The sequence below is a fragment of the Uranotaenia lowii genome, chromosome 2, assembly GCF_029784155.1.
Source record: "Uranotaenia lowii strain MFRU-FL chromosome 2, ASM2978415v1, whole genome shotgun sequence".
In the NCBI taxonomy this organism is placed as follows: Eukaryota; Metazoa; Arthropoda; class Insecta; order Diptera; family Culicidae; genus Uranotaenia; species Uranotaenia lowii.
In genome coordinates, this window is record NC_073692.1 from 389775022 (window position 1) to 389797726 (window position 22705).

Consider the following 22705-nt stretch of genomic DNA (forward strand, 5'->3'; position numbering starts at 1 on the left):
ATAGTCTTATCTTTGTATGCTTTACTGCTAGGATCGGACGCACACTACTCGAATGCCCCCCGCCGAAAGGACATTCTACTCCGACCGTGGTCCGGTCTTCCTCCTCCCTTTTTGGCTGGCAACCCTAGGGTTTTTGCCCGCCGTGTGCCGAATCGAGAGCAGCTTATCCTGGACTCGCGCCTGTCACAGCACACGTACGGGTCTTAGACGCTTACGACTCAGATGAATCCCGACGGTGATGTCATCCTACCCGACTCGAGTGGCTCATCCGGCGGCGACGTGAGACCACTCTACCCGAGAGTATTCCGCGACGTGAATACTCTTCCCCCTACGAATTCGACTGCGAAGAAGGTATATTCTTATCCCCACAGCCTCCGTCGTAGAGGGCGCGTTCGACTCGGATACTCCGCGACGATAACGTTGGAGGTATCCTACACACAGACGCGCGACGTACCTAGCAGCTCGGCATACGCAGAAGGTATAGTCTTATCTTTGTATGCTTTACTGCCAGGGTCGGACGCACACTACTCAGGTGCTCCCCGACGAAGGAGTCACCCTACACCGATCGCGGACTGGTGCTGGTTCCAACTCCTCTGCAGGGCAGTCATGATCCGGGTGAACCCATCGCTGACCACGCGCCAAGTGTTGGCGTCTTCGCACATCCTCTGCACTATGTTGTCGGCTGTCGTGTCTGGTCCGCAGGCGGCAAGCATGTTAGCACGTACCTCCTCGAACCTTGGACAGCTGAACACTACGTGTTCTGGCGTCTCAATTATGTCTCCGCAGGTTAGACAGGATGGCGAATCCACGTGTCCAAACCGATGGTGGTACTGCATGAAACATCCATGGCCAGTCAGGAACTGTGTCATGCAAAAGTCCACCTCACCATGTCTTCGATCCATCCAGGATCCGATATTAGGGATCAAGCGATGGGTCCACCGGCCACGTTCCGAGCTGTCCCACTGGTGCTGCCAGTTGGACAGCGAGTTCTCTCTGGCATGTTTCCGCACGTCGGGCACGTGCCTGTTCTCGTAGCAGAAGGCATCTTCCTCTAGCAAGACCGAGATGGGCATGACCCCCGCCACAACATCAGCAGCTACCGAGGACACCGTTCGGTATGCGCTGATTACACGCAGGTTCATCAGCCGCTGCACCCTGCAGAGCTGTTGCAGATTACACTGCCTACTCAAGGCTGCCTTCCAGGCTGCCACTCCGTAACGCAGAATGGACGAGGTCACGCTCGCCAGGACCCTCCTTCTGCTGCAGCGGATCGCCGAGTTGTTCGACATGGCCCGTGAGAGGGCTGCTGTCGCCATTGCCGCTCTTTTGCAGGCATAGTCGACGTGGGCCGTAAAGCTCAGCCGGTCGTCGATCATCACCCCCAGGTATTTCACCGCACGTTTGGACTCGATTGCACACGGTCCAACTGCGATCGTCCCGGATTGTGCCGAAATCAAGTTAGTGATCAGCACCATCTCGGTCTTGTGGTGTGCTAGGCGTAGGCTCTTAGAGCGCATCCAGTTTTCCACCTTCTCGATAGCTACTGTGGCAAGTAGCTGTACTTCCTCCGTGGACGGGCCCGTTGCCAGGAGAACTACGTCGTCGGCGAATCCCACGAGTCTCACTCCAGTGGGGAGACGCAGTCTCAGCAGTTCGTCGTAGACGATGTTCCACAATACCGGGCCAAGTATCGATCCTTGTGGAACCCCTGCCGAGACTCTCACTGTTTCCAGTCCCTCGCTGGTCATATACTGTAGTTGGCGGTCACGGAAGTAACACTCCACCATCCTACAGATATATGCCGGAATCCTCATGTTGATGAGCGACGACGCAATCGCTGCCCAACTGACGCTGGTTCAAGTCTGTGGAAGAAGAAGTGAATGGATGTCGGATGAAACTTGGAAGATTGTCGATATCGGAGAAAGGCGAAAGTCGGAATTGAGCAGGTATGTATCGGGTCAGCCAAAGCAGTCGCCCGCTTACGATATGCGGAGCTGAAAAAGGCAGTTAAACGAGCTTGTAGAAGAGACAAGAGAGCCTGGACAAACTCCCTAGCCGAATAAGAAAAAAGGTTATTCACCGATCGAACAGATCAGCTCAAACGATGGACCGAGCACTTCGAACAACTCTTCCGAGTCACGAATAGCGATGGCCAACAGAACCCCCAGCTCGAAGCGCCAACAGTAAGTTGCATTAATGGCGTCAACTCGGAAGCGCCTTCGCTGGCTGAAATAGAAGCGGCAATCAAAAACATGAAATCCAACAAAGCACCTGGGATCGATTGCATCCCTGCTGAAATGCTGAAAGCCGACCCTGCCCTGTCAGCACAAATGTTGTACCGTCTTTTCGCTGACATTTGGTATACTGCAACATTCCCGGCCGACTGGATGCAGGGTATCCTCGTAAAGGTCCCAAAGAAAGGAGACCTAACAGAGTGCGGTAACTGGCGTGGCATAACTTTGATCTGTACAACCCTCAAAGTACTCTGCAAAGTGATCCTGAACAGGATCCAGGAGAAAATCGACGCTTCACTCCGACGGCAACAAGTTGGTTTCCGATCCGGACGATCATGTCAACGCTACGAATCATATTGGAACAAATCAACGAATTCCAGGACTCTCTTCAGCTGGTGTTCATTGATTTCGAAAAAGCATTTGACCGACTGAACCACGAAAACATCTGGGCTGCTCTTAGACGACGAGGGGTCCCAGAGAAACTAGTCCATCTCATCGAAGCACAGTACGAGGCATTTTCGTGCAAGGTCTTGCACGACGGTGTCTTGTCCGAACCAATCCCGGTAACTGCTGGAGTGAGACAAGGATGTATTTTGTCACCGCTGCTTTTTCACATCGTAATGGATGAGATCTTGACTGGATCGATTGACTGTAGACCAAACCGAGGATTGCCGTGGAATCCTTCAACAATGGAGCAACTGAACGACCTTGACCTGGCAGACGATATTGTTTTGCTCGCCCAAACATAACAAGATATGCAGAGCAAACTCGACGACCTCACCAAAAGCTCCAAGGCAGCAGGTCTCAAAATCAATGTCGGAAAGACCAAGTCGATAGAAATCAATACAGAAAATCGTTCCAATTTCGTGGTAGCTGGACAACAGGTTGAGACAGTGGAGTGCTTCCAGTATCTTGGTAGCCAGATAACGCCTGATGGTGGTACCAATAAGGACATCGAAACCCGGATCAGAAAAGCCCGATTTGCGTTTGCGAGTCTCCGAAACATCTGGCGCTCACGCAAGATCTCTCTATGAACTAAGATCCGAATCTTCAACTCAAACGTCAAATTCGTATTGATGTACGGGTGTGAAACTTGGTGCACATATGCGGTGACGACGCGAAAACTGCAAGTTTTTTTGAATCGCTGCCTGCGGAACATCATCCGCGCTTGGTGGCCTGGCAACTGGATCTCAAACGTGGAATTTCATCGCCAGTGTCATCAAAAGGCGCTAGTAGTCGAGATTCGGGAACGTAAGTGGAGATGGATTGGACACACGCTGCGAAGAGATGAAAACGAGATTTGCAGAGAGGCGCTTGACTGGAATCCAGATGGGCATCGAAGAAGAGGCAGGCCCAAAAGTAAGTGAAGACGCTGGCTCCGGATCGTCAGCAGTGGAGATTTTTTTTCTCAGCCCTATGCGCCGGTCAATCGGCGCTGGACCCTTAGGTAGGTAGAAAGTTGACTAAAAGAACTTTAAATTTTTTAGTTCAAATCTTCAATATATGTTTTCACCTAACTTATTTTCCCAATAACTGGAAAAATGCCAAAGTAACTCCAATTTTGAAACCTGGAAAAATTGCTTCAGAGCCTTCAAGTTATCGACCAATTATTTTGCTTCCTTCTTTAAGTAAACTATTTTAGAGAGTTATTTTTAATAGAATGGTGATTCAGATTAATAAGAATTATATTTTTCCTGACGATCAATTTGGTTTTCGTCATGGACATTTTACTACACATCAACTTTTGAGTGTAACTACAATATGATTAACGCTAGCAAATTTGAAAATTATTTAATTGGTGTTGCTCTTCTAGATATTGATAAACCTTTTGACAATCTTTGGCACAAAGATGTAGTACCAAAATAATCTAGATTTGATTTTCCTGAATATCTCACCAAAATTATTAAAAATTACTTGACAAGCAAAGCTTTGCAAGTAAGCTCTCAAAATTCATGCTCTGAAACGACACCCATTAGAGCTGGTGTCCCTCAGGGCAGTATACTTGGGCCAATTTTATACAATACTAGCTGATCCCGTACGAACTTCGTTTCGCTTTAAATCATTGGTACGTTAAAATGAGTTTAGAAAATGAATTCGAAACATTCATTCGACAATTTTGGGGAAAAAATTCAACAGTGTTTAAAGTCGCTACTATTACTATTACTTGAAATTCCAATTAAACGGTTGGTTGGCTTTTTATTAAAATTTATGTGAAAGTGTTTTCTTCTCGATCGGTTGCAAAATCTAGACATTATGGCAGAAACATGGGGGCTTATTCTGCGACTCGAGTGACGTGGCTCACGAAATTTCAAATCGTTTTGCTGGCTTAAATAGCCTCTAGCCTCAAAATTTTCGTTTGAATGAGCTGTTATTGGTCTTCAGAGCTCATCGATACACAAATTTCATTTCTGGTGCTTTTTCTGGAGTCAGTACGAAAAAGTGAAATTTCGTAAGTCACGTCACTCGAGTCGTAGAATAAGCCCCATGTACTATTTGTTTGTGTGCACGACTCTTTTGCTTGACCTTCAATCAATTAACTGCCTCCAACAAAATTATTGCACAAAACACTGAACTATCAATGAAACCCTCTTTTTCTGTCCCATGGCCCGAAATTCGATAATTAAAACCAATTTTACGTTCCTCAAAACTCCCTTGTGCCATTTTTTCTTTTAAAATTATATGTAAAATAACGTCAGGAACTTGAAAACAGTGATCAGTGAATATAGACGCTCCTTTCGCCGACCCTTGACACGGAACATGCTTCCTGGAGTCAATTGCTCATAGTTTATCACCCTCATCTGAACATTTTCATCTCAATCCGATGCATGATCACGACAATATCGCGAAAACAGTGAGCAACTAACATGAACGGCTTTTTTTTGACCACGATTCAAAACTTGACACCTGAAATCCATTTTCTTTTCTGTTAAACTCCCATGTGCCAATTTTCATTACAATTCTATGCTCAATCAAGAGAATATCGTAAAAACAGTGAACAGATAATAACCCCTTTTGCCGACCCCTGAGGCAAGATTTGAAACCTGAAAGCAAAAGAGCGTCCCTCAAAACTCCTATGCGGAAATAACGTCAAAATCGCAAAAACATTAAAGTTGGGTATGGACGACTCCTTCAGCCGACTTCTGATCCGCAATTCGAAACATGAAATCGATTGCTCGTCTTTCAAAACACTCATGTGCAAATTTTCATCAAAATCCGGTGTATAATAACACCAATATCGCAAAAAACATTAATCAGTGGATATGGACGACCCCTTTGGCCGACCCCTGACCCTAAATTTGATAACTGTAATCGATTGCTTGTCTCTCAAAATACTCATGTGCAAATTTTCATCACAATCCAATGTAAAATAAAGCCAATATCGCAAAAACATTGATCAGTGGATATGGACGACCCCTTTTGCCGACATCAACCCCTAAATTTGATAATTGTAATCGATTGCTCGTCTCTCAAAACACTCATGTGCAAATTATCATCACAATCCGGTGTATAATAACGCCAATATCGCAAAAACATTAATCAGTTGATATGGACGACCCCTTTGGCCGACTCCTGACCCTAAATTTGACAACTGTAATCAATTGTTCGTCTCTCAAAACACTCATGTGCAAATTTTCATCACAATCCGACGGAAAATAACGTCAATAACGTGAAAACAATATTTGTCTTGTATAGACGACCCCCTTCAGAAGGGGTCGTCCAAAAATCTAAAAACATTTTTCATCATTCCTGGTCCTAATGAGCATCCATGCCAAATTTCAGATCTCTAGCTCTTAAGACGGCTGAGTCTATAGAGGACAAACAAACAAACAAACAAACAAACAAACAAACAAACAAACAAACAAACATACAGATAATTGCTTTTTATATATATAGATTTTACTTCTGATCTTCCTGATGTACCAGAAGGAAAAGGTAGAAGATTATTTGCTGATGATACTTTGCTTTCAGCCAAAGGTCGAAATTTACGGGTGGTACGCAGTAGATTGCAACAAAATTTAAATTCCTTTTTGAATAACTTGAAAATGTGGAAAATTTCTCCTAACGCTTCCAAACTCAACTTTTTTTATTTCCCCATAAGCCAAGAGCAAATTTTTTAAAACCTAATGAAAATCATTCCAAAACTTTCAATGAGGTTTCAATAGAATGGTTTGATCACGTGAAGTACTTGGCACTCAAACTTGATTGGAATCTTACTTTGAAAAATCACATTGAAGATATTCAATCTAAATGTAATAAATATACTGAATCTCTTTATTCTCTCATCAACAGGAAATCCCGACTGAACCAGAGAAATCAGATGCTCATCTACAAACAGGTGTTCCGACCAGCGATAATGTATGCAGTTCCGATTTGGTCTAGCTAGCGACGAGGAAGAAATCCATCCAGAGGATTCAGAACAAGGTTCTGAAAATGATTTTGCGGCTTCCACCTTGGCACAGCACCGAAGATCTTCACCGGATTGCGGGCATTGAATCTATCGAAGAGATGGCCAACAACATCATCTCCAACTTCAGTGGCAAATCGATGCAGTCTTCCATCGCAGAGATTCGTTCTCTCTATAATTAGTTTAATTTTAGAATAATTTTAAGTTGTAAGTTTAAAATTTTTTTGACACTACAGGATGTTCTCCTACATAAAAATACTTGATTGTGCTCAGCAAATTTAAATCGAATAAATAAATTTTAGTGATTAATAGACTATAGGGCTCTAGACAGTTCATTATTGAACTGAACACCTTATTTAATGTAATATAAATGGAATGATGAATTGGTACGAATAAAGACATATTAAAAAAAAATTGAAAAAAAGTGACCAATCTTACCCTGTTTTACGGTATCTGTATAAGGTTTGAGTTTTAAGTTGTTTGAAATGAATTTTAAAAAAAAATATTTTAAATAGTTTTTAAAAGGATACTGTAACATAAACAAGCATTCTAAATTTTAACGATCTATGAAGAAATTTTAGTATTTTCCCAGAGATACTTTGTTTTCCAATGTTCGGTATTGACCTACATTCCCGGCCCAACCAACAGCACGTGATATTGATCCACATATTCATTACAAATAAATCAGATTTGAGTTGGTCAAACATGTAATATATCTTGTACTCCCAAAGCAATTCCGCCAAAGTGCTGCTCGTTAGATTCCTCCTGGATCGCATCCATTTCTAAGTATCTTGACCTAATAAAGCACCATTGCTGGTGGTCAGAAACACGTGCTCTTTCCTTTGAGCAAAACACATAAACGTGTCTTCCGAATCGCAGTACAACCCAATTAACGCCCTTCCTGGTGGCGCGCCTTTCAAGGTCTGGCAAGACTGGTTTCGTGAGAAAATCTTCACCTAAGATAATGGTGAGCCGAACATACAAATTGGCCTTGTTCTATCGCATGCAAATTAAATTAATGTTGATACAAACAATTCAACAACAAACGTCGCTTGGCAGCTCGCCATTTCGATGATTGGCTGAGCAGAGTGAGAATAAATATACCGTCGGATGTTCTGTATAAAAGATGATCCCTATCGATTAAATGCGCTTAAATCGGCAATCGACTACCGAGTTGCTTTGGAATGACACATTGCGATTGTCAAGGGTATGATATTTATATGATATATAGAGCGGTGGTTTTTGCGAAAACATATGGAAGCGAACGGATTCTGTATGGATTTCCCATTAGATTTCCAATGTCGAGTACAACGAACGAGCGATTTATATGTGTCGCATCCACGAGTAGTCCCAAAACGAGGAGGAGACAATCCCCGCGACCAGAACATGTCCAAGCGCCACTCTTCGGGGGCTCGTGCATTGCCAACAAGGGAAAAGGAAATTTCCATAATCAATGGTCATCAATCATTGGCGGTGAGTGAGAGACTATTCCCCGTAATTTTCCCGGCTCAACTTCACCTTCCAGTCCGGGAAACTGGGACTCTACTAGTCGCTTCAAATTGCTGAGCTTACCAAATTATATACCTACCTGATGATTGAATGGCAAAGCTCCGTCAATCAAATTTACGGTTTTTTTTTCTCAATTGCTTCCGGAAAGTTCGAAAAAAGAGCAATTACAAACTTCAATTATGGATTTTTAGCTTAAGGATATGTACCTGCTATCACATTCAAAAGTAAATTATCAAAATTATTTATTTATTTAAAAAAAATAAATACAATTATTACCGCAAAAATATTGGTTGAAGGCTTTGGTAAGCAGAATTTCATACCATTGCTTCAGCGTTCTGAAGAATATCTTAAATCAGCCTGTTAGGTAACTTTAGAATCCGGATCACCGTTTAAGTCATAGGAGCGCACTTAAATAAAATGTTTGTTGTAAATGATAATCTTTTGGAAATGCATCAATGTTCGTACAAATAGCACATAACAGAAGCTCATTTCATCGTTATTTTTTCTAACAAATTTTTTTATACCGCATGAGATTTGAAAATCTTCAGTATCTTCAGTAAAAAAACGGCTTCACTAATTTAACAAAGCTAATATAATTTCTTTTCTGTCAAAGCAAAAAGTGATTACAACACTTTCGTACGTGCTTCATTCAATTTTCAAAATAATATGCATTTTTGTCAAGGATTTTAATAAACAAAAAATAATAAAATTTTCTATTATACAATCAGTTTTCATAACTTTGAGCTTAAAGATTCCATAGTATGAGGTCTATTAAACATATCACGTAAATTTATTAAAATTTTTCATATTTATTAAGGCATAAATAGGACTTTATAAAAAAGAGTACACATAATTGTTCTATAAAAAGAGTACTTAACAGTACAAATTCGTTTTGAAAAAAATTAAATTAAAATTTTCGTGATAATCATATAAAAAACATTATTAACGCTTACTACATGTTTTTTTGGACAACAATACATATTATTTAAAACTTGAAGAAAAACTTGTCTTATTTGCTAACACGGTACTCGTACTTGTCATTATTCCTAACACTTTGCAGAAAATTATTGAACAGTCATACTGATAATTGAATTTGACCATAATCAATGCTTGCACCGATTCTGGTATCAATCGACTGCAATCATCCGACCAGAAGTTGTTCATGTAATTGAAGATCCTTTCAACGTTGGCATTCTGGCCAGTAATAGCGAAAAAGAACTGGCAAATCTTTAGTAGCTCCGTGTATGCACTGGGGACAATCGACTGGAAGTAAAGTACCCATTTATTCGCCGCATGCAGCTTCTTAAAATCCTCATCGACCTGTTTATTCTCAACAAAAGCTTTGAGATTCGAGGTTTGATCGAATAGCAAACTATCATCAACAGCTATTCCTCTTTCATTCAAAAACTCGAGACATTCCTTAACTTCTTTCCATTCTGGCTGCTTGGAAAAAGTCATCCAACGGAAAACTTTCAGTTCCGATAAATGACCAGTCCATTGTAGTATCGTACTCAGGTGACACTGCATTTTATACTCCATTGCCCCTAGTCTAATTCCGGTTGCGTATGTGATTGTGTACATACTTGCTGAGCGTAGCACAGCAGCACGGAAAGTCAGTCGTTACTAGACAGCCGGGAGCATATGACGTTCGGTACGTTAGCTCCGTGAGAGATGTTACATCCATGTGTCCAAGTATTCCATACAAATCTTGTAAACCTGAATGAGAGCTTTCTTCATTTTCTGTGTTTGTGCAGGATCAAGACTTGCTTGAAAAAATTTGTCCACTTCAGAATGACGAAACTCTTCATTATAGCGTTCTGATAGCTGCCTTCGGACGTCTTCTAGAACACAAAAGATTTTTATCAAACTTATATCTGTAGCTTCAATTTGGACAATGTTATTATGAAACATAGACATCAATGAATGAACAAACCACAAATAAGCTTCGTTAACATCATCCTTGAAAAAATTCAAGTCACTTTGGTGGGCTGTTGATAGAGCAAAAGTAGCTTTTCAGAGCCTTGTAAAAATGCAGAATGCGCTTTACTGTAGGCTTGAGCGATAGCCATCTAGTTTTAGAACGTTTGAGAACAGATTTATATTCTGTTTCAACAAATAAACAAAAACTTTTAAGTTCTGCAGTACGAACAGTATAAATAAAAAAAAACGTAAATTTAAAAAACCAGAGTCTCAATATCGATATCCAGCGGTCGAATCCATGCTTGGCCGTATTGTGGAGTAAATGTGCCGGACACCCAACGCCGATCAGGTCTCGATGTGTTGCTTCCTTCATATGATGAAAAACATTGTCTTTGCCTTTGCGGTTCATCCCTCCGAAGTTGGTATTACAGTTGTCTCCAGAAAATGCAACGCATTTGTCCATCAACCCATGTCTCTTCAACGTACTCGTCAGCAATTCAGTGATTCTGACCGAATTTTCGTTTTCCATAGATTCAAATGAGAGCACTTTCAGCCTGATACCTTTTTTCAGGGTTGAAAAACTAAATCAACACCGGAAACATTTTGATTGCTCCATTGTTACTTCCATCCGTACTGACTCCGACAAATTGGACTGTGAGAACTACCGAGCGATCACTGTCCTCAATGCCGCCTACAAAGTGTTGTCCCGAATCCTACTCCGCCGCCTAACGCCACAAGCAAACAGATTCGTGGGAAGTCATCAGGCCGGCTTCATGGAGGGACGGTCAACGACGGACCAGATATTCACATTACGGCAAATCCTCCAAAAATGCCGTGAACACCAAGTCCCTACGTACCATCTATTCATCGACTTCAAAGCCGCATACGACACGATCGACCGTAACGAGCTATGGAAAATCATGGACGAGAACGGCTTTTCCGGGAAGCTGATCAGACTGATCAAGGCGACGATGGATGGAACGCAGTGCTGTGTGCGGATTTCGGGTGAATTTTCGAGTTCATTCGAATCGCGCAGGGGGCTTCGACAAGGTGATGGTCTATCCTGCATGATGTTCAACGTGGCGCTAGAAGGTGTTATTCGACGAGCGGTGGGCGAAATGCGGGGCACGATTTTCAACAGATCCAGTCAACTTATCTGCTTTGCCGATGAGATTGATATAGTCGGCAGATCATCTGCGGCGGTGGAGGAGATCTACCGCAAACTGAAACGCGAAGCAGGAAGGATTGGGTTGATGATTAATACGTCCAAGACGAAGTACATGCTGGCCTGCGGATCCGAGACCGACCGAACCCGCTTGTCCAGTAATAACAAGGTCACGATCGACGGCGACGAGCTGGAGATAGTCGAAGACTTTGTCTATCTCGGCTCACTGGTGACCGCAGACAATGACACCAGCCGTGAGATCCGGAGGCGAATTATCAGCGGAAGTCGTGCCTACTATGGACTCCACAAGCAACTGCGGTCGAGAAGACTTAGCCCTCGCACGAAGTGTAACCTGTATACGACGCTTATTAGACCGGTTGTTCTCTACGGGCACGAGACATGGATATTGCTCGAGGAGGACCTGCGTACACTCGGAGTATTCGAGCGACGAGTGTTAAGAACCATCTTTGGCGGCATACAGGAGAACGGAATGTGGAGGCGAAGGATGAACCACGAGCTCGCGCGACTCTACGGCGAACCCAGTATCCAGAAGGTGGTGAAGGCTGGCCGGATACGCTGGGCGGGACATGTTGCGAGAATGCCGGATGACTTCCTGCAAAACAGGTGTTCGCCACGAATCCGGTAGGAACAAGACGAGCAGGGGCGCAACGAGCGAGGTGGTTAGACCAAGTGGAGCGTGATCTGGCGAACGTGGGGTGCCCGAGAAATTGGAGAACGGTTGCCATGGACCGAGTGAATTTTAGGAATTATGTTCGTCAAGTTATGTCGTAAGACGGAATACTATGTAAATAAAAATAAACGTACTGACCCCGACACATGGCGTTGATTGTTACCGGTTCTCTTCCAGAAACATGTTTACTGAATGTGGCGCCAATACGTTGTTCACAATCGCCTCCGTTTTGGTTCTTGCACAGGAAAATTTCGTAGCGATGGCGGAGTCAGGAAACAGCTTTTTAACAAGTTTATTTCCACAGTCACAACTCAGGTAACTGTAATTGTGTTGCACCGTACACGCTCCTTTATTTAAACTCAAAATTAAGTAGTTTTGGTTCAAAACATCACTTCAGTGGCAGCCCTCAACTTTGAGTACGATCGCAAAATTAAATTCTGATAGGCATTCTCGATACCAAGTTCGTCAGCCGAACTAAAATTTATCCTTTTTTACGAGGGTGGTTTATTTTCAGGGAATTAAAGGATGGTTAATTTTTTTTTTTTTGTACCCGGATGTTGCTGTTCCGGTACATTGCATTGCATTTACAGAGCGGTGGAAAGTTTTGACTCTCCCGGTCAAAGAAAACTTCCGGATGTTACTTCCCACGGGAAGTAAATAACATCCGGAAATTCCCGGACATTCCAAGCCGCTCACCATATGATGACAATGACGGACAGAATTTCATGCTGACACGGTGGACATTCCAATATGACGTTCCTTCATATAGTCTTCCGGTAATTGTTCCGGAGTGACAAAATTTTTCGTTGGTTGCTGTTCCGGTTTGAAGTGGACTCGCTAAGTGTTTTCAGTTTAACAAAGAGAGTTCAATTTTTAGTTCATAAGGTCCAACTCAGCTTTGCTCCCTCGCCGAAGGAAAAAAAAGGGATCAATTATGAGTTCGCAGTTCGAACTCCGTTTTGAACCATTGTAAGGAGGAAAAAGGGTACTCAACTTTAAATTCATAGAATCGAACTATGTGTTGAACTACGGTCATACTTAATTTTGAGTTAAAAAAAGAGCGTGTATGGTATGCCATGGTCGCTTCCGCTGCCAGAACCTTCAAATCCAGTGGTGATCTTTGCACTACAAAGAGCTCGTTCGTTTTTTGTGACGATCCAGCTGCTCGCACACTAGCCTGGTGTTTCTGGGATGCCAAGTGCTGATCCAGAGCAGCTCTTCCTATTTTTGCAATAGAAAGTGGCAAATTACACAAAAAACCTCCATGTCGTTTGTGGTTGGTTTGAATTGCGGAAACTCTTTCTGTAGGCCATCGGAAAATTTGTTCTTCCGCCGAGACATGGACATGATGGAAGTCTAAAAGGACTGCAGTTGATTGTTAATATCAATAATTGAGATAAAATATAGGTTTAATACAAACCAAAACTATCACAGGCAAACGTTTCTGGAATTAATATGTAAAACTTCACTTAAAAACAAATTTTCAGTTCGGACAAATCAAAAACTTTTATTTACGATCCGATCCATGTCTTCAACTTGGCTATTTGACAGTTATCGTTTGACCGCGAAAAATTCTTCTCGTTTTTTCCTGTTTACATAACCCGTCAAACGTCATAAAACAAAATTCAAACGAGGGACAAGACAAATTACTTCGAAATATATCAATGCAATGCACTCAGATTGTAAATTATGCAAAATAAAACAAAAGACAATCAAAATAAAAAAAAACGATAATGTTGGCTTTTTACAAAAATAGAATAAACTTTCTGCGAAAAGAGTACATAAAATTGAATTTTCAAAAAAGAGGAGTACGCGATTTTCTTAGGTAAAAAAGAGTGCATGTACTACAAAAAGAGTACGCCTGGTAAGCCTAGGCATAAAGCATAGTTAGAATTGGGACACTTTCTTTTGCTGATTGTTTATTTCCTAGTTAAAGGATAAACAAAACTTTGACCTCATTTTGTTGCCTGTAAAAAATACTATCTAGACTCCTCAACTCCGCGAGCACAGCAGCAAAGAGGACTCGGCAACGTTGATCGATTCATAGATGAATCGATGAATGAAATTCACTAAGATTCATCCAAAACCTCCACTTTGCCTTCAAAGAAATTGAAAATCAACGCCTGCTTTGATTACTAAAATAAATACACAGGATAAAGCGAAAAATTACCAACAGCACACGTTACTTAAGCGGGCCATAAACTACACAAATGGCTTGTGCAAATTCGATGATTTTACGACGATTGTTTGATTCTATGCTGGCTCACACACGTATTTCACGCGAACACAAACAATTACTGGCAAAAACAGCAAAAGCAACAAAAAAAACCTCTCTACCCTGGCTGCGGCTGAGTAAATGGCCTGAATTTTGTGCAAACAGCACCATACAGCATGCCGCAGAGGGTTGTTTGTACAAAATATATCGATCTCGATCTGGTGCAAATGTTGTGTAGTCTATGAGATTTCAAACATGGGAGAAAATTTTTCAATGTAGAAAAAATAATTCAAACTATGAGCGCCGATGTGGTCTAGTGGATAGGCTGGCGCGAGTCTGGTATTGGTACGCCAGGCGTACCGGGTTCGATTCCCGGTATCGGCAAGAAAAACTTTTGGGTTCGAATCCCATAAGCGGGCCGACAGGTAAGATGTGTTTCATTATATAACTGACTATATAAATGGAATGTTCAATCAGTTGCCAGCTGGCCAGGTATATACACGGATGCCGGAATACCTGTAAGTAAACTAGCCCACCTGATTGACTCGTTCTTCCAAAATAAACCTACATCAACACACGCAATACATTCACCACATAACAGTTCATACGAAGCCATGGGGTCCAGGTATGGTGGCGCGCTGCATTGGAGATTTGTCGAACCTAATAATCTAAGGAATGCATGTGAACCCATACTTTGGCAGAAACTGCGGTGAATCCGTGCACCCATGGTGGATTACCAACATATATATATATATATATATATATATATATATATATATATATATATATATATATATATATATATATATATATATATATATATATATATATATATATATATATATATATATATATATATATATATATATATATATATATATATATATATATATATATATATATATATATATATATATATATATATATATATATATATATATATATATATATATATATATATATATATATATATATATATATATATATATATATATATATATATATATATATATATATATATATATATATATATATATATATATATATATATATATATATATATATATATATATATATATATATATATATATATATATATATATATATATATATATATATATATATATATATATATATATATATATATATATATATATATATATATATATATATAATATATATATATATATATATATATATATATATATATATATATATATATATATATATATATATATATATATATATATATATTTTGTTTAATTTTCGATCTCTCATATATTCCCTTACAAAATGTTGGAGAAAATAAAAAAAAAATGTCCATAACTTGTTTCGCTTATTCCAAACATATTTATTATCAGCTGAAAAGTTTTTCTGAGCATTATTATCTTTACTTGAATTTTTACAGTGTTGCCAGAGCTATTTATGATTTTCTTATGGAAAATTCATACCTTTTATTCATAAATTTTCAACTTCAACGCTTTTGGGGGTTGCCTTAGAATTTAAACAATTTGTTATTTTGATAAAAAGATTTATAAAAGGGGGTAGGAGCAGTGTAATATTGCCTTTAAAAATCTCTGATGAACATAATCTCTTCCATCAAACCAAAAACATTTACCAAAAATTTGTATAAATATGTATTTGAACTTATTGATCCCTAATTGCATTTTCACATGTGAAGAGAAGAAACATGTCATGTTAAGGCTTTCTTTTCTCACCTGTCATTTTTTAGCTATTGTTGGCCGCGTCATCAATTTTTTTTTTAATATTCTGGCTCATTTTGGAGTTATTTATTCATTAATTATATTTATTTTTGTTGTTCAACATTGAAGAACGTACAAATAAATTTATGGCATTTTTGTACATTACATGGTCCTGTAAGTGCGGTTAATATAAGGTCAAGTTGTTTAAAAAACCGTTCGAATTCAAAACCGAACCGTACAAATATTGAGGACTGCATTCAGAAATACAAAACAAACAATCCCTACTTTAATCTGCAAAAAAGGTGAACTTGTATAACATAGATACACAATGCATTTTCTAATTATCATTTTTAGGGTACAAATTTATGATTTTTATTGAAATGAAAAATAAATGATCTTTTTCAGCCTGTAAAATTTGATAAAATTGAAAAAAAAAACAACTGAAGTTCAATAAGCTAAACAAAAAAAACTTTCCGGTTTTTGTTATTATGGTCGGTTTGCTTTAAATAAATTCGTTAACATACACTGTTTGCATTTGGTTTTCGATTTCATCGACGAGCTTCTGCGGTTTTGAAAAAATTGAATACTTTTCCGACCACGTGTTGATACAACCACTGCCAATTAGTGGGGTAATAACACTAGTTTACAGCATTTTTGAACTCAGTAAACTGAAGGTCATTTCTTATGTGAAATCGGGCGCTGAATCCGAAACTGAAATTCAAAAAAATCTCAGTAGAACCGTTTTTGAGTTATGCTCCAATTTTGAAATTTCGGAAAAATTAAAAAAGTTATTGTACTTAAATTGAAATATCTCGGATGGCATAACAGTAATTTGAAATCCCTCTTTTGCATATTGAAGGTGAATAAATTTTCTATCGATCATCTGAACATTGTTTTTGCGTTTGACCAACAGTATTGTTGATATTAGTGACTTTATGAGAAAAAAAATTATAAAAAACGCATTTTTTTAGAGAAAATTTTGCTTCAACGAAAGTTTTAGACTCGATGGTAGCATTTAAAAAATCTCATTTTCTTTTGCGCTTGAATGTCAATTTAAAACAATGATTTCAAGTGGTTATTTATCAAAATCGGTTGAAAATTGAAGAAGTTATGGCTACTTTACCATGATAGTATTTTTTGTAGTTTTTCATAATTTAACGAACCGCAGTACACTTATAATAGTATAGGAAGAATGAAACATGATAAATCTCACTCGCTCCAATTCAAAATTATTTACTAGCTTACCAGAAAGTCACATGCCAAGTTTCAGGAAGATTTGATCATAGGGTGGGGTTGCTTGAGTCTCAAACGTGGATACAATTTTGAGGTATTTTGCCCGGAGGGAACGAAAAATACTGGTTTTTCATCAATAACTTCTTTCATCACTAGCTGATTGTATTTTATGGTTGATTTTCTTAAAGCCTAAGTTGAGACAAATATTTCACCCGAAGACTGTAACTCGATTGGGTTTGAAACAGAAAAGTTATTGCGGTTCAAAGATTGTGTTTTGGTCGAAAATTCTCGTATAAAACGCAATGAGTAAAAAGTACTCATTGCGTTTTGAACAAAATTTGCGGCCTTTGAACTGCAATAACTTTTTTACTTCAAGTCCAATCGTGTTGCAGTCTTGGGATGAAATATTTGTCTCAACTTAGGCTTTAAGAAAATCAACCATAAAAAACAATCGGCTGGTGATGAAAAAAGTTATTGATGAAAAACCAGTATTTTTTGTTCCTGCCGGGCAGAAAACCTTAAAATTGTATTCAAGTTTGAGACTCAAGCAACCCCTGCCTATGGTCAGATCTTCCTGAAACTTGGCATGTGACCTTCTGGTAAGCTAATAAATAATTTTGACTTGGAGCGAGTGAGATTTACCATGTGTTATTCTTCCTATACTATTATAAGTGTACTGCGGTTCGTTAAATTATTAAAAACTGCAAAAATTACAGTTATGGTAAAGTAGCCATAACTTCTTCAATTTTCAACCGATTTTGATAAACAACCACTTGAAATCTTTGTTTTAAATTGACATTTAAGGGCAAAAGAAAATCAGATTTTTTGAATGCTACTATTGAGTCTAAAACTTTTGTTAAAGCAAAATTTTCTCTAAAAAAATGCGTTTTTTATAATTTTTTTTCTCATAAAGTCACTAATATCAACAATACTGTTGGTCAAACGCAAAAACAATGTTCAGATGATCGATAGAAAATTTATTCACCTTCAATATGCAAAAGAGGGATTTCAAATTACTGTTATGCCATCCGAGATATTTCAATCTAAGTACAATAACTTTTTTAATTTTTCCGAAATTTCAAAATTGGAGCATAACTCAAAAACGGTTCTACTGAGATTTTTTTGAATTTCATTTTCGGATTCAGCGCCCGATTTTACATTAAAAATATTGGTCAGTTAATCAAGTTCACGATTTTTTTTAAATTTTGTAAACTAGTGTAATGATTGACCATTCACACAAGAACATAACTGTCACTTGATTCCATCTGCAACCTATTATTAAGTCCGACCAGTATCGTTAATAAAATTCGTTCAAATATCAAATAATTTTCGCTCACAAAATTAATTTACTCTAGGGAAGTAGAAGTTTGGAGTATTTTTTTTATAAAACTAAAATCATATTGTATACTTTTTCTCAGATTTTGATCCCAAAATTTATTAGACGGGCTATCGAAACATGTCAATCCATTACCAGCGATTCAACGGCAATAGACGGATGTATTAAAAAGCTAATCGTGAGATTGGGTGCAAAACTCGAGGGTGTCTTTCGCGTGGGGCCTCGCCTATTGGCCCATCAAGAGGTCGCCAAACAAATAGCGTCACCATGTTTGGCGGTTTGGACGACAGGTTAATTGCCAGAATAACATGCGTTCGTAACAGCTGGTCCTGATTGCATTATGCTCGGGCACATGGCGAAATAAATTTAAATCGACAGTCCAGTCCAACATCCCGTCAAATGTCCGATGGCCAGAATTTTGCTCCCTGGGTGGACCCCATTTTCGGAGCCATTTGTTGCCCTGGTTGTCCTGACGGAAGCTACCAATCGATACCAGATAGAAGCCCCTAAAACCACAACGTTGTCACACCAGGCTTTTGCGGAACAACTGACTCTTGCCGGCAATGTGTTGTGCCGTAGTTGTGTATTTTACCTTTTTAGTGAGAATTTCGAAAGTCACTTTTCGGACCATTTACAGTTCGATTCGGGGCACAGTGGGGCAGTCGAAAATGATATTCGAAATAAGAACCATTCAAAAAATGCTGATTTAAAATAAATGTACGATCCACTCATATTCAACAACGATCAAAAACAAATCCTCTCAATTAACATGGAGTTTTATTTATTTTAGTTACTTATTTTCCATCAGAAGTACTTTGAAAAATTAATTAAAATTTAACTGCACAGCTCCACAGTGTATATCATCCCTAAAATGTGCATGATGTTGGGAAAATCTTCCAGTTGTAGAGCTTTTGACCATCAGAACGCAAGTATGTTGTATTTTCCCAGCATCAACGAGTAGAGAACCCCCAAAGCTCATCGTTTGTTCGAATGGCATTTTGTGGCAATTGTGCTTGTCTTTTCCCCCGAATAGAGCAAATTTCACTGTTTGTTTGGGCGCTGTTTTCCAGCTAGTTTGTGGAAATGGCTGATTATTGTTTGACGTTCTGGTGGGATAAGTTAAAATATTTTACAATTTCAACATTGTCAACACATTTAAGAAAATAAACAAACCATGATCATATCAGCAAAAGAGAAAAAGAGCAAAAGAGCAAAAGAGCAAAAGAGCAAAAGAGCAAAAGAGCAAAAGAGCAAAAGAGCAAAAGAGCAAAAGAGCAAAAGAGCAAAAGAGCAAAAGAGCAAAAGAGCAAAAGAGCAAAAGAGCAAAAGAGCAAAAGAGCAAAAGAGCAAAAGAGCAAAAGAGCAAAAGAGCAAAAGAGCAAAAGAGCAAAAGAGCAAAAGAGCAAAAGAGCGAAAGAGCAAAAGAGCAAAAGAGCAAAAGAGCAAAAGAGCAAAAGAGCAAAAGAGCAAAAGTGAAAATGTGAAAATGTGAAAATGTGAAAATGTGAAAATGTGGAAAAGTGAAAAAGTGAAGAAGTGTAAAAGTGCAAAAGCGCAAAAGTGCAAAAGAGCAAAAAAGCAAAAACGCAAGAGGACAAGAGAGCAAGAGAGCAAGAGAGCAAGAGAGCAAGAGAGCAAGAGAGCAAGAGAGCAAGAGAGCAAGAGAGCAAGAGGGCAAGAGAGCAAGGGAGCAAGAGAGCAAGAGAGCAAGAGAGCAAGAGAGCAAGAGAGCAAGAGAGCAAGAGAGCAAGATAGCAAGAGAGCAAGATAGCAAGAGAGCAAGAGAGCAAGAGAGCAAGAGAGCAAGAGAGCAAGAGAGCAAGAGAGCAAGAGAGCAAGAGAGCAAAAGAGCAAAAGAGCAAAGAGCAAAAGGGCAAAAGAGCAAAAGATCAAAAGAACAAAAGAGCAAGAGAGCAAAAGAGCAAAAGAGCAAAAGAGCAAAAGAGCAAAAGAGCAAAAGAGCAAAAGAGCAAAAGAGCAAAAGAGCAAAAGAGCAAAAGAGCAAAAGTGCAAAAGAGCAAAAGAGCAAAAGAGCAAAAGAGCAAAAGAGCAAAAGAGCAAAAGAGCAAAAGAGCAAAAGAGCAAAAGAGCAAAAGAGCAAAAGAGCAAAAGAGCAAAAGAGCAAAAGAGCAAAAAAGCAAAAGAGCAAAAGAGCAAAAGAGCAAAAGAGCAAAAGAGCAAAAGAGCAAAAGAGCAAAAGAGCAAAAGAGCAAAAGAGCAAAAGAGCAAAAGAGCAAAAGAGCAAAAGAGCAAAAGAGCAAAAGAGCAAAAGAGCAAAAGAGCAAAAGAGCAAAAGAGCAAAAGAGCAAAAGAGCAAAAGAGCAAAAGAGCAAAAGAGCAAAAGAGCAAAAGAGCAAAAGAGCAAAAGAGCAAAAGAGCAAAAGAGCAAAAGAGCAAAAGAGCAAAAGAGCAAAAGAGCAAAAGAGCAAAAGAGCAAAAGAGCAAAAGAGCAAAAGAGCAAAAGAGCAAAAGAGCAAAAGAGCAAAAGAGCAAAAGAGCAAAAGAGCAAAAGAGCAAAAGAGCAAAAGAGCAAAAGAGCAAAAGAGCAAAAGAGCAAAAGAGCAAAAGAGCAAAAGAGCAAAAGAGCAAAAGAGCAAAAGAGCAAAAGAGCAAAAGAGCAAAAGAGCAAAAGAGCAAAAGAGCAAAAGAGCAAAAGAGCAAAAGAGCAAAAGAGCAAAAGAGCAAAAGAGCAAAAGAGCAAAAGAGCAAAAGAGCAAAAGAGCAAAAGAGCAAAAGAGCAAAAGAGCAAAAGAGCAAAAGAGCAAAAGTGAAAAAAAGCAAAAAAGCAAAAGATAAAAAAACAATAATGCAAAAGAGCAAAAGTGCAAAAGTGCAAAAGTGCAAAAGTGCAAAAGTGCAAAAGTGCAAAAGTGCAAAAGTGCAAAAGTGCAAAAGTGCAAAAGTGCAAAAGTGCAAAAGCAGCAAAAGAGCAAAAGAGCAAAAGAGCAAAAGAGCAAAAGAGCAAAAGAGCAAAAGAGCAAAAGAGCAAAAGAGCAAAAGAGCAAAAGAGCAAAAGAGCAAAAGAGCAAAAGAGCAAATGAGCAAACGAGCAAAAAAGCAAAAGATCGAAAGATCAAAAGAGCAAAAGAGCAAAAGAGCAAAAGTGCAAAAGAACAAACGAGCATACGAGCAAACGACCAAAGGAGCAAAAGAGCAAAAGAATTATAGAATATTCAATTATTTCTGACATTATTCAAAGCCGCATTTGTACCTATGCAAAACTCAAAAGATCAACTTCCGGTGCAAACAAATTGCAACATCTTAAGGAAAACAATTTACCCCAATCGGCAACAGAGCGCCACTTTCTCTCTAGAAGAGGTCAGCAGCGACCCTGAATCTTTTCGGAGCCAGTTTCGAAAGACATGGCAATTGGAAAAGTTTTGACCGGGCAGCAACGCTAACGACCCGTGATTTTTCCTTCAAACGCTCGCTGGCCAACTTCAAGCAAGGTTAATCGAGGGTTTTGAGAGAGGAAAAACAAAAAATGAAGAAAATTAAAACAAATTATGTTTTGCTTTATGAAACTATGTCACAGGCAGAAGGTGTACGCGCAGCGAAATACTTTCATGTTTCCCGGTCTCTAATTTCGTTTTTGGCTTTCCGGGGACACGGCTCGATTGAAGGGATTTCTTGTTTTAAAAATTTTTTGTGCACCCTAATGGTTATTTGATTGCTTTTGAAAGTTGGTGAAGTTTTGGAGGATTTTTTTCCAGCAAGGGAAAGTTTCATCAACCAAAAAAGAGGTCAAGAGGATTTTTTTAGCGGTGCCTCCAAATTTTTAAAATGTGTTTTGAAATATGATTTAATATGAAATTTTAATCTTCACATTGAACCTGATTTTGAACTGAAACTTTCTAAAAAATAACAACTTTATTGATTAAATAATTTAATATCTTGCTATACTTCCAAAACATTGAAGCTCCAGAAATCCAAGCGTATGATTTAGTATACAGAATTGGAACAGAAAATAAAATCGATTTTCCGAAAAATCCAATTTTTTTCATTCTACAGAACAAAGAAAAATAATGCGTGATTTTGACTGATGTATGGTGCTTACCTAGAAAAAGCCTATTAAATCTCACATCGTTCTGACACACCCACACATTTTGATGCCAAAACATATTCCTGATGATTGAAAACGATCCATTATTCAATGTTGTCGTTTTAATTCCGAAAGGTGGGGGCTCGTGTATCCTTCATATCGATTCCAGACCCCCTTCGGCTAAAAATGGAAAACAATTTCATTGCTACATTCCCTTCACAGAAACACAAAGAAGAAGTAGGATCCTACTGA

The 22705-nt window shown here is 39.0% G+C and overlaps 1 protein-coding gene across 1 annotated transcript; it reads left to right on the plus strand.

The window, feature by feature from the left end:
- Positions 1 to 19282: 19282 nt before the first annotated feature.
- Positions 19283 to 22705, plus strand: LOC129743265 (uncharacterized). Its single transcript, XM_055735246.1, has 4 exons — positions 19283 to 19340; positions 20431 to 20567; positions 21215 to 21340; positions 22676 to 22705. The coding sequence occupies exons 1-4, from the start codon at positions 19283 to 19285 to the stop codon at positions 22703 to 22705; spliced, it is 351 nt and encodes a 116-aa protein (XP_055591221.1).

Bases quoted from the DNA above. Each gene is read 5' to 3' on its own strand.
- LOC129743265 (XM_055735246.1), top strand. From the start codon at position 19,283: ATGTGCATGATGTTGGGAAAATCTTCCAGTTGTAGAGCTTTTGACCAT. The intron at 20,568-21,214 runs AAAGAGCAAAAG...GATAAAAAAACA, and splicing joins AGCAAAAGAGCAAAAGAGCA to ATAATGCAAAAGAGCAAAAG. The intron at 21,341-22,675 runs GCAAAAGAGCAA...TTCCCTTCACAG, and splicing joins AGTGCAAAAGCAGCAAAAGA to AAACACAAAGAAGAAGTAGG.